At 36.3% G+C, this 12,260-nt stretch overlaps 1 protein-coding gene across 1 annotated transcript; it reads right to left on the reverse strand.

The window, feature by feature from the left end:
* Positions 1–264: 264 nt before the first annotated feature.
* Positions 265–8,787, reverse strand: PARP11 (poly (ADP-ribose) polymerase family, member 11). The gene is made up of 7 exons (XM_010286036.1): positions 8,650–8,787; positions 8,439–8,559; positions 7,055–7,130; positions 5,447–5,519; positions 5,229–5,359; positions 1,146–1,297; positions 265–696 (listed from the first exon to the last, which is right to left on the reverse strand). The coding sequence occupies exons 1-7, from the start codon at positions 8,785–8,787 to the stop codon at positions 383–385; spliced, it is 1,005 nt and encodes a 334-aa protein (XP_010284338.1). The 3' UTR covers positions 265–382.
* Between the last annotated feature and the right edge of the window lie 3,473 nt (positions 8,788–12,260).

Here is a 12,260-nt window from a genome sequence, read left to right on the forward strand (position 1 = left end):
TATTAGTTTCATAGTAGTATGCATACTATAATACAAGCATATTTCTACCACATGAATAAATATTTGTAATATATTAAAAAAATCAGAAGATAAATTCTGCCTTTAAAAACTTACCAATGCCCAATGTATTTAAGGCTCACTACACAATTTCAAATTTCTAGTAGTCTCTACATTTGAAAAATGCATTAGTAAAGTTTACAGATTTTTCAAAACAGTTCGCCAATCTCTTAAATGTTTAATAGCTTCCCTCCTCCATAAATACATGCTAGCCTTTCTTTCACCTCTCTCCTTTCATGCTTCATGTTTTCATATTGTTGTCTTTACAAAAGGAACAAAAGTATCAAAAAGACACAAACAATATTCAGTTCAGCTCCTTTCAAACTTAACAAAATTCTATTAAGTACTCAGGGTAGATTTGGTTGGCATCAAAGATAACAAAAATCTTTGGATTCCAGGTATTATCTACACAGCTGTCGTATAAGTTCACAAAACTTCCATCTTTTGAAGGAGGCCTCATGTATTTTGAATCACCATTGATATAGTCACCAGTTAATACGCGAGCAAGAAACATGACTTTATCTGGTCTATGCAGATGAGGCTGCAGATTCACACCATGAATTTGAAAAGTATCTCCATGCTTCATGTCCTCTTTGCAGAAACGACTGGAATATGATGCATCTCTTGCGAAATAGGTCCCTTTCAAAAAAAAAAAAAAAATCTGATTACATTCTTGTCATGACAGCTTAACTACTAAAGCATGAATATAGGTATAAGGATGATGAAAGATGGCTGTGCTTTTATGTTCATTAGCAATCCAATTTTATTTTTTTTCCTAAATTGTCAAGATTATAGCAACATGACCAAATATTTTTAGTGGGAATGCTTTAATAGGGAGATTGTCTTGTGATCAACGCTACTTTGCTGGGCATCCCTTCCCCAAGCTCCCTGGTCCTACCAGCCAGTTGTGACAATTACATTCCTTACGGTATCCTAACTTTCTTAATAACACTTGACATAAAAGCAGAACTATATTAAACAGCTCTTGGATAAACACAAGGAGTACATCACAAAGAACATACTATAGGAAACACTTAACGTTGAACTGTTAAGATTACCAAACTCTTGCACGTGACAAAAATACTTACCTTTTCCATACACAGCAGCATGCATCCCATTTATTCTCCAGTCAAAGTTATGAATACATATTGCTTCTACGAATTCATTACTGGTGCCATGAAACAACATCTGCTCATTAATAGTTAGGACACCTCTTTTCTTCTTTAGTTGAGCTTTTTTCCTAAGGAGAACACATAATACAGCATTACAAACATCTGTATAATCAAATTAAGTTACTATTCTGAAAACACTGCAGAGGGGACAGACCTAAAAACACTCTCTACATTCCACTTTCGCAAGTGACTAGGTGATTCTAGTTTTTAAACAGATCAGAACTCTTAAGGTACATGTTGAGAAATTGCACACTTCCAGATGCTGTAGACTAATTTTCAGAAGTAATCCAAGGTTAGGGAAAAAGGTCTTTTATACTAATTTTATCAACATTGTTCATCTGGCATTAGTTTCAGTGTGGTCACTTTCTGTGGATACATTTTTAAAAGAAAGGCATTTTTCTCCCATTTTGTTCACTCCACCTACTTAAATAGCATGGTGGGAGGGATAACAAAGTTAGTGGATTATAAAGTATACATATCCAAAAATATTAAATATAAAATTACATAAATTTTTAGGTAAAATTACTTCAACATGATAATTTCATAATGGTTTTCTGAATTTATGGTTCATATACTTTCTGAAAGAGGTAAGTCATGCATTGACAGGGTTACATTGGTCTAGAATTTTGGAAAACAAAACAAAACAACAAACCCTTACACTACAAGTGAACCTATATTACAATCTCATGGGCAGAAGGCCATAGCACGCCTTCAATTAAAGAACAGATATATTTTCCATCAATCTTTTTAAGTGACCTTCTGTCAGCTAGGTTTTCCTAAGATCCATGAAGAAGTGGAATCTGGAGCTGTGTCTCAAGTACTGAGCTGTTCATAGTTATGATCCCTTGACTGTCCAGGCAAAAACAAGTCAGAGTGCATCTTAGTTTTGTTCTTGTCTATGTACCTGAATTTTCTTCCTATAAAAGTCACAGGGCATGGGGCACTGTGTTACGTACTTAGGTTTACCAAATTAAGCAACCTGCTTATAACTGCAATGCACACATGAATTGGGGAGGCATTCTCAGGGCCTACAGTTTAGATGTAGTCTGAGGAGGTCCTATCAATCAGGTCCAGGGAAAAAAAACAGGCAGCAAAGATTCTTTATCATATTAATGACATTACATTGCAATTATGCATAAGTAAGTACATTTCACAGAAGTTAAAAATCTTGCAGTACTTAGCTTGAAAGATATGTTTATTCTGTTTTATTATTCAGGGTTTTTTTTTTCTCCTCCATGTAGTGCAAACTAAAATACCTATGTCTTGGCAACTTAATTATATTTGTGTTTTTTTCCCTAAAAAAAATCCCTACAACTGCTTTCCAAATCAGAAGGATGTCAGTAGAATCTCAAGGGCATCTGGGAGGTTTCACTAATAATCTCATTTTTGACATTTTGTGTCAGAGGCAGAAAGGTTCCAGGCACTCAAGTTCCACTCTGTCAGCAATTCAGCATAACATGGGAGCCAAGATTCCCTGCACCTTGAAAAACTACCTCTGTGAGGTTAACACCTCTGAGATAAGGGCTAGCAATGCTGAACATGTGAAATTTTTCGATCAGCAGCCCTCTATTGTTGGCTGCTGATCTCTGACAATGTATAAAGGCAGCCTGAAGTAACTTCTCTTGAAATAGAACAGAACAAATTTCTAGGAAAGGTGAATAATAACTATCCAAAAATGTTCTGTAAGTCTTTCACTATCTCCAAACAGTTGATTCCATAAAACCAATTTAAAATAATATGGGAACTATTATAACAGGCAAATGTGTTTTGACCACTACAATGATGCAAATAATCTTTCAAGCAATGCTCAAATTTAATCACTGACCTTATCAATGAAACAGAGCACTTTCTCAAAAGCACTAAAGTTTAAGTAGCAATTGTTCCTCATAAGTAGTGGAATATTCTGCGCACACTGGGAAAGAGGTTCTGCAGTACGCAGAAATGCCACAGCAAGACTTTTTTTGATTTGGAACAGAAAACAAGGAGTCCAACTATTCTAAAAAGCATCATCTTAGCACTTTCCACCAGCAGTTACAAACAAATCCAATAAAACATAATTAAGTTGATCCACCAGCCAGTTCACTCAATAAAGCAGCAACCTAAAGCAAAACTAAATACCCAGAGACATGCTCTTTGTACATATGCAAGCACACAAGCTGTTTCTAAAGATGGTCAGCAATCTCACTGACCAAACACTGTTTTCTACTTGCTTGTACTCCTCTACAACTCCAAACTCATATGCACAAATCAAAATACGCTAGACTAAGATTTATCTTCTGTTACTTTAACTTTCCTACATGGGACAACAAAAGAACTTTTAGTGAATTTTAAATGCTGGAATACCTACTTTGTAATATACTACCCGGCAATAATTTCTTCGCCGGTGTGTGTAAGCCCATCAATTGCAAGGCTGTGTTTTACCCTCAGCAGAAAAGCAGCTAAACATCAATTACATACTCTTATCCTAGCAATTTTCATTGTTACTTTTATTTTTTTGACACAGAAAAGAAGTTTTAGAACTGAAATTACTTTTCTCCATATACTTTTACACTGCACAGATAGTCAAAAGTACCTTGTTTTATAGTTAGTTATATGGCAATACTGTAATACTCCTGACACATGAAATTTTAATTCCCATTCTCACGTTTCATATCTTGAGAATATTCTAGCACATTATCCATAATTCAGAATTCTTAAACGACAAATTCTACACACTGACCAGTCAGGAAAACTAGTACACTCTGCAAATGACATCAGTTCCTAAGCTAAGCAAAAAAAGTCTTCCCCCACCCCCCCTCGGCCATCTACACTGGAGACTCAAAGGACATTTACATTGAAGTCTGCTTGCTATTTCTAATCTCAAAAATTAAGATTGGTACTAAGATGTTATAAATACACCTCTACAGAAACCTATTTGTAAAAAGGTAGATATTGAAACACAAGGTCAAACAAATAAGCTTTAATACTTAAACAGGTAAATATAAACAAATAGATTTGCAATTAAGAGGTTAACTCTCTTAACCAAGAACTTAAATTCATTTCCTTATGCATATTCATGATATAGCTTTAAATTAACAATAAATTACTTATCTTTCAAAAAATCATATAACATACAAATTTTTAATCATCGAATCAAAGAACCATTAAGGTTGGAAAACATGTTTAAGAGCATGAAGTCCAACCGTCAACCCAACACCACCACGCCCACTAAATGATGTCCCGAAGTGCCACGTCTACATGTTTTTTGAAACATATATATCCACTTAGTTATTTCCTCACTATTTAACTTATTTCAGTTGATTTTAATAGCGTAATACATCTTAAAAACTCATTCTTTCTGATACATACTCCTTCTTAGAGGACACACAAATAACTTTTGTCAAAACAACTGCTTAAGGTTCACACTACGAAATAAGTGGAAACAGAAATCGTTCTAGGAAGTAGGCACTTCCTACCTCTTCCAGGTCAGCACAATATGAAGAGGGAAAAGCAGAGAACTTAGAAAAAACTTTGTAGCACATTAAACTTAAAGAAATTACATGAATATGTGCTAAATGGACACTTAATTCTGTCCTAGGTTTCATAAAGTTGAGAAATGAAACAAGCCGCAAATATTCATTTGCTTTGTTCACTAAAAACTAAAATAATACAAACCTGCCAAGGAATTATTTTACAAAAAGCTTATTTTTATTCTCCTTACTTCACTGTAAGTATCATGGACATCTACCACATGGACATCCTGAACATCTTTAATGCATCAGTCTTATCTGTGCTATGTCTACTGCATTTCTACAAATATTACATTTCTCCACTTGTAGAAGCTAGAGAGCCTTGAAAATTGAATTTTGAATAGAGGAATGACAAATAATAAAATTTTATAAGATAAAAAGTAACACATTTTCTGTAATAGTAAAAGCAATTAAACATATTTCTGCTACATGCCTTCAAGATTTGCTCTGTTAACAATCCTAAGACTGTTGGTTTTAGAAATCATCTCACCTGCAAAAAAACTCCCACAAGTCTAGATTTTGTATTCTCTTAATTCTTTTAATTCGGTGGCTATCCATAGTTTTTCCAAAGAGACTAGAAACTTCATTATATTCATTTGTTTTCTTTTGCAATGGAATAAGCTGGAAAAAAAGAGGTTAGAACGATTTCAATTCGATGCATTATTTCATTATCACATGCTTTTGACCAACTTGCATATCAACTCTTACCTGATACGGCTCCTCAGTATTTACATTCTCCCAGTGTGAAGGCATAGGGATAGCCTCATTTTCACAGATGAAACTTCAAACAAAAAAGGTAAAAACATGTCGCATCAAAGACATGAGGCATTTTCTTCCTGTCAAACTCCTGCTCCTAACAATACCGTATGCAAAAAAAACACTTATACAAAACTACTTAGGGTTTTAATTTAAACAAAAGCTGTTGTCAGCAGGTAAGGTCAAAAGCAAGAGGTCTTATTTTGTATTCAAATTCTGGCTTAGCTTATTGTAAATAAACCACAGTAATGAACAGTTTTAATACACCAGCTACCCAGCAAAAGACAGGAAGATAAATCAGAAGAGATGGTCAGAAAGGTCTGCAACATCAGGAGAGCAACACTAATTTAGAAATGTGAGAGATAGCCTGAACATTCCAAACTATCAGGAATTAGAACTAGCCTCAGCCTCTGGAAACTGAGCCCTCATTTGAAGTATTTAAAGGCATTATGTTAAATACACACTTGAAAATTATAGTCAAATTTGTTTTTTTAAAGACAAAACCGAACCCTCAAAAAAAGGAGTGTTTTAAGCATATACATCAAATAGCCACTTTGAAGCCTTAAAAGTGGGATTAAAAGAAACAATCTCCTGAAAGAATGGTGTCATCACATGGAAAGAGAGTACTGAATACAATTACTCACGAAACAAAAAAACAAAAGTGAATTGCCACATTATTACATGCACTCTTCAGGAAATATCCATTGAAAAAACAGGTGGCACTTCAAAAAAAAAAAAACGGTCCTTCTTGAATGTCAGTGTAAGAAGATTGCTACTACATTTCTTATTACAAATGCCAAATTTCTTTTTGAAAGTACAACCACACCACAATTCAGAACTAAAATCATTTCAAAGAAACTATTTGGGGAAAAACCCCCACATATTGCATATCGTAAATTTTACCTGTGGTAGTATCACTGCCGAGATCAGTTTATTGTTTAGTGAGTATCAGATTTACATCAGCACAGCTTTATACCTAATGACTATTCTAATGGTAAGAAACTTACAATCTAAAGCGATTAGACTCATAAAACAATCTCGTTGCTGTGATGCAAGTTCTTGCAATTTCAAATCATTTTAGAGTAATTGATTAAAACAGACAGGAAAATATAACTCAATCTTTTTTGCTTTTACAATAATACTTCATAATACTTCTAAATAATTTATGAAGTCATTATTACAATGGAACAAAATTCCATTTTTTGCTGCTGTTTCTCCACAGCAATTCTGATTCAACAGGTATTTACAGCAAGGAACTCTAATGGCTAAAGTCAGGCACAGCTTTAGAACCTTGCCAAAGGATATCAGTATTCAGTATGCCTTGCCTCTCCCACTACAAGTTCCTTACTTTCTCAGAAAAAGAGATAAAAAAACAAACTAAAAATTCTTTTGTCACTCTTCTCCGAAATGTCTTCCTTCTTCACTAGCTCTCCCACCTCTGTTCACCTCTCAAATTGTCTGATGTAAAAAGTAAATAAATATAAACATATTTTTGTTTCATTTTACTTAGAAGAATCAGGAACAAAATAAAACTAAGGAGTCTTCCTCTTATTTCCTTACCTGAAAGCACTGATAGAAAAAGGAGCTCGCTTTATTGGACGTTGCTTAAGGGTGCTTAGGTTGGTTTGTTTCATCACTGAGCATAAAACAAAAGTTAGGATAAAAGTTTCTGGAATTCATCTACAGCATATGAAACATTTAAGTGTAGTTTTAAAAAATAACATTACTACACTCAAAGTTGCTTGAAAGGAACTCCTATTTCAACAATTAACAAATCAGCATTTTTGATAAATGTTTCTAAATACTTGCCTCAGAATCATCGTAATTTATATGAGTTGTGCAATATTTGCATATTTTGCTAAACAAAACATTTATTGTTAAAATACCCATCTAACATTCAGCCCCACTAAATCACTGGCAAAACTTCCACTGAACTTCCACTGACTTCAATACAACTAGGATGACAAAGCATATTACTACTATCCTTAATGCAAGACATCAAGACCTACAAACAGTAACATAAAAATCATTGTTTAACATTTGCATTTATTGGTTTTATTCGGGATGCAAAACAAAGGGTTTTTTAAACAGACATTTCAACACAAATAAACATAAAACTCCTTGTATTGTTACATACTACTTCATTCTCAGTACGTCACTGTTTTACCCAGTCCCCCCTTTTGTATTTGAACTGCTGTTATTGTCTTTGATTTGGAAGAGGCTTCTATTAAAGCATATAGCTGTTTTGTAATTTAAGCAGAAAATAAATAATCTATGGATGGAAAAGCTAAAAACAAAACAAAAAAAAAAACACCACAAAAAATGGAAGTCATTAGAACATACCTTTAAGCAAAGGACAGATTAATTTATAATTAGCTACATACATTAGAATCCTGTAATAGTCTATATTTTAAAAGCATGGCATAAGTGAGATCTTTACAATTTACTAGAAAATCCTTTTGCCTATCCCCTTGTTATTCTGACAACAGAACTGGCTTCAACTACCAGCTGAATTATAAAATCTCTTCGATGCCAATATTTTGCAGAAAGCTTCCTTAATATCAATGTTTCTTATACAGGCTCTGAATGGAAGAGGTTTTTCAAGCTTACAAGCAGTTGCATGTTAACGAAAAAATGTTCAACCTTCCCAGTCCCATATATGGGTATGTAGCATAGGTATGCTACATACCACCTACAGCTAAGGTAAGCAGCAGTAACATGGAGTGCTACTAAACAAGACATGCTACTTTATTAATAAACTACACTAGAAAATATAGCAGGGCAACTGCTTCTAAAATCTCGTATGTACTTTCCAGTAAAGAAGGCATTTCCAGTCACAAGTTTTTGCACTAGATATGAGGACAATAGTTTGCTGAAAGAACAAATGAACTGAGATATGTGGCACCTTCCATTATTTAAATTTACTCTATGAAAAGACACATACCTGAAAAATCTAGCGTGTAGTTAAATTTTGCAGTAGTAAAAGAAACAGAACCATGTGGGTTTGTTCGGAAGCTCCTTTCAATATCTTCACTGCTAACAGAGCAATGACTGTTTGAATCAGTCTTCAAAATAAATGAAAAAGCACATTTAGACAAATTCAGCAATAGGTAGTTTGATATATGGAATCCATCATAGCTCATATAACTTCATACCTGAAACATATGCCATTTACCACACTCAGCCAAATAAAACCAGCCCCACTGGGTATCAGAAGTATCCATCTCTTCAACTGAACTTTCCATCTTTGGCAAAAAATCTTCTGATGTTCTTTGAAGCATTTCCTGAAACATTCACACACATACACAAAAAAAGTTTCAATACTGTTTGCAAAAATGCATTACTTGAGAAATTAATAAAAAAGCAAAATAAAGTTTTGCAAGTGCAACACTTAAAAAAAAAAAAGTAAAATGCTGGGAGGCGGAGAGCAGATTTGTTTTCTCTTTTCCATATAAAAATTCTCAATTTGCTTATCCTTTAAGTTAGTTAAACATTTTCAAAACACTCTCAAATGTCTGTAAGTATGCCAGTAAAGGTAAGAGCTATAGGCTTTACCAGATCAAAGAGACGTGCTAAATTTCATACTGATGGTCACATGAACAAGGCCATTCATACATACAACAGGCTCTGAGTTACATACCCCTGAGGAATGAAGTGTTGAGGTTATATCTGATAGCTTGATGAAAACATCTACTAGGTACTCACGAACAGTGAACACAAATCAGACTGGATATCAGAAGTGTTAAAAAAAAATTTAACAACTAAGACAAATACAATTATTTCACTGTGCGAGTCCACAGTGCATATTCCTCAACACTGCATGAAAGTTTGTTTCCCCCCTAATGCACCAACTTCAAAGTGATACAGTAAAATTACTGGTACTCCGTACTTGTAATTACAGAGAAGGTTCACATGAAAAGCCAGAGTGGCTTCCACACAAGCAATGACTATCATAGTTAGGATTCTGCAGGGTGGAAGAAAAAGCACTGAGTAAAGGATATAGCAGAGGTCTACAAAATCATGACAAAACTGAGTAGCAAATAACAAATCACATAAGGAGAACACACCTATCAAAGGTTGCACATGTCAAGTTCAAAACAAGTGAGAGAAACTTCTTCATAAAACACATGGCAATCTATGGAATTCCTTTTTGTGATATGCTGTGGATGCTGCAAATTTGCAGAAGTTCAAAAAGCAGCTAGATAAATTCAAGCCTACTGAGAGGTATGCTGGAATACTTTTAGAAGAACAGTCCCTGCCATATTTCAGCTCCTTCATTCATCAATAAAATCCTGAAAGCTCTGAAAGTACTTGACTCTACTTGCATATATCTCCTAACATGTCAACTCTGTCTGTCCACCCCCTGTCTCCTCCCAAGCAAAAATTCTAAGTAGGTTGGGGGGAAACTTTCAGAGAAAGAAGCTTGCCCTACTCCCAGAAAAGGTCAGAAATTCATCCACTCTAACTGCTTAACCAAGATTGGCACTCTTCCCAACAATTTCCTCAACTTTTGCTTCCAAGAAGTGGAACACCACCCTCCAGCACAAGTAAATCAAACAATATCCAGTTAATATCCTGGATGCTTCAGCTGTTTCATGGACATTTCAGCCCAGAAAAAAGTAGACATGAAGAAGACAAATACTGGAGACTACAAGTAGACACCAGCTGGCCAGTGCTGCCAGGGCAGGAGTGAAAAGCAGAAGGCACTTCTAGCACTCTCCTTCCCCCTTATTTTTCCCAAACTAGCCCTCTGGGGTTGTTTGAAAAACAATCCCAGAAATCTCTTTGTGTAGTAATAGCTAGAGACTGTATTCTAATAATCAAAAGCTCCAAAGGGCTTTTTACAAAAATCTAGATGCTTAGAAAACAGGGGAATTAGAAGTGGACATCCACAGCATCTCTAAATTGCAGAATCTTAGGGCAAACCTATGGTAGTAAAAATGGAAGCCTACAGGGCTACGTGCATGGATAGCCACCTCAAGTTCAAGCAGAACTACACTAAAGGTACATCAGCTGCACGGAAAAACATTTTGAAAGAATTAAGAAAACTGTTCTCTATTTCAGAGGGCATCTGCCAACATCTCCTCTATTCCTCACAGACATACAAAGTCACAGAGCCTACGTTCACTTGGTATTAAAGCACAACTGGCCAGCATCTTTTGATGATAATCTTTCACCTTCAACTTGATTCTTCCTCTGAGATGAGTATTTGGCTATGCTCTCTCCTATGGAGAGAGGTAGAGGCAGCCTACACTTTTTTAAAGCTAAGAGGAAAGCAATGCAGGCATTTTGGTAGCATTTAGTTTCTTCATGTTCCCACTAAAGTGGCCAGACCTCAGCTCCATCCCAACATTAGTTCACGGCCTTGAATCTGATAAATCAAATCAGTAATACCTTTTGAACAAGTTATAAACAGAAGGCATCTTCATCTGTGCCCCATCAACACTCCTCTGGGGGCAACTGCAGCCTCCAGAATAAATAATTTACTAAGACGACAGTTTTCCCCATCTCTTTCAAAAATGTTACATTCAATCCACATGTATTACCCTAGTAACAAACTCTAGGGTAAGCAGGTAGATTCCAGGATACATAGAAGTATGGAAGAATGACCCAAACACATAAAGCCATAAAAACAAGAGAACTGTTCTCAAAGGTGATACAAATCCAAAATGCTTGAAGGAAACTGCTCAACTTCCTGATGAATTTAAAATCAAACCCACACCATTTATAAAGAGCAGGTAGCTTTTTGTCCAAAAACTCTGAAGGAATGTACTGTAAGCAGAAAAATCTCAGTGGGGTTTTCTGGATGACAGGTTGTCAACTATGAAAGATGCAGCAATGAGAATTTTATTAGCAACGTTGTTGCTAACAGAAGGCCTCTCAACTCCATTAGCACCGTTTCTACTGGTCCAGGAGTTACCAGAAAAGCTCAAATTAAACATAATTACTCTAACAGCAAAAACATCCTCCTGAACAGAATGAATGCTTGTTGTGTGTTGTGCTGTGACTGGATGGCCTCATATTTCCAGAAATACTTTTAAGTTTCAATGATAAACACGCTTTACAGTGCACACAATCACAGAATGGTTTGGGCTGGAAGGGAACTTCAAAGACGATCTAGCCATGGGCAAGGACATCTTTCACTAGATCAGGTTGCTCAAGGCCCTGACCAGCCTGACTTTGAACACTTCCAATGATGGGCCATCCACAACTTCTATGGGCAACCTGTTCCAGTGTCTCACCACCTTCATGGTAAAAAAACGCAGCAGCATCCCAATGGGCTATTCTGTCTGCTTCCACTCAGCACATTGTGCTTTACTACCAAATACTAGCAATGCTAAGGGACTCTATCTCTTCCTTAGAGAACAAGGTACCCGAGCAGAAGATTTGTCCGAGGCAAGAGTGGAGGGCTAGGGAGGGGAAGCGAGAAAGAAGAACAGCATTAGCACTAGTATGGCACACCATGTGAAATGACAATACCCTCCACAGCTCTGTCACCACTTACCCACTTTGCGCTGCAGGCGACCACCGTTGCAGTCACCCCCTCTACCGACCCCCTCCAGAGCTGATCCCATTAGAGCTCAAGGACACGGCGAGGTGGTCGAAAACACCCCCACCCCCCCCTTTTCCCCAACCTGGCAGCGCGCTCGCCGGCGGGGGCGGGGCGGGAGGGGAAGGGAAGGGAGCGGAAGCGGCCTGCGGGGCGCGCATAGTACGGAGACGGGCTGAAGAGGAAAAAGACGAAAGGAGCGGCCGTTTCCCCCGT

This window comes from Phaethon lepturus, unplaced genomic scaffold (assembly GCF_000687285.1).
Source record: "Phaethon lepturus isolate BGI_N335 unplaced genomic scaffold, ASM68728v1 scaffold29194, whole genome shotgun sequence".
NCBI lineage: Eukaryota > Metazoa > Chordata > Aves > Phaethontiformes > Phaethontidae > Phaethon > Phaethon lepturus.

Excerpts from the sequence above, each read along its gene's own strand:
- PARP11 (XM_010286036.1), bottom strand. The coding sequence starts at position 8,787 with ATGTTTCAGGAAATGCTTCAAAGAACATCAGAAGATTTTTTGCCAAAG. Across the intron at positions 1,298-5,228 it reads TTGTGGGAGTTTTTTTGCAG|GAAAAAAGCTCAACTAAAGA; the intron begins GTGAGATGATTT and ends TGTTCTCCTTAG. Across the intron at positions 697-1,145 it reads TGCTGCTGTGTATGGAAAAG|GGACCTATTTCGCAAGAGAT; the intron begins GTAAGTATTTTT and ends TTTTTTTGAAAG.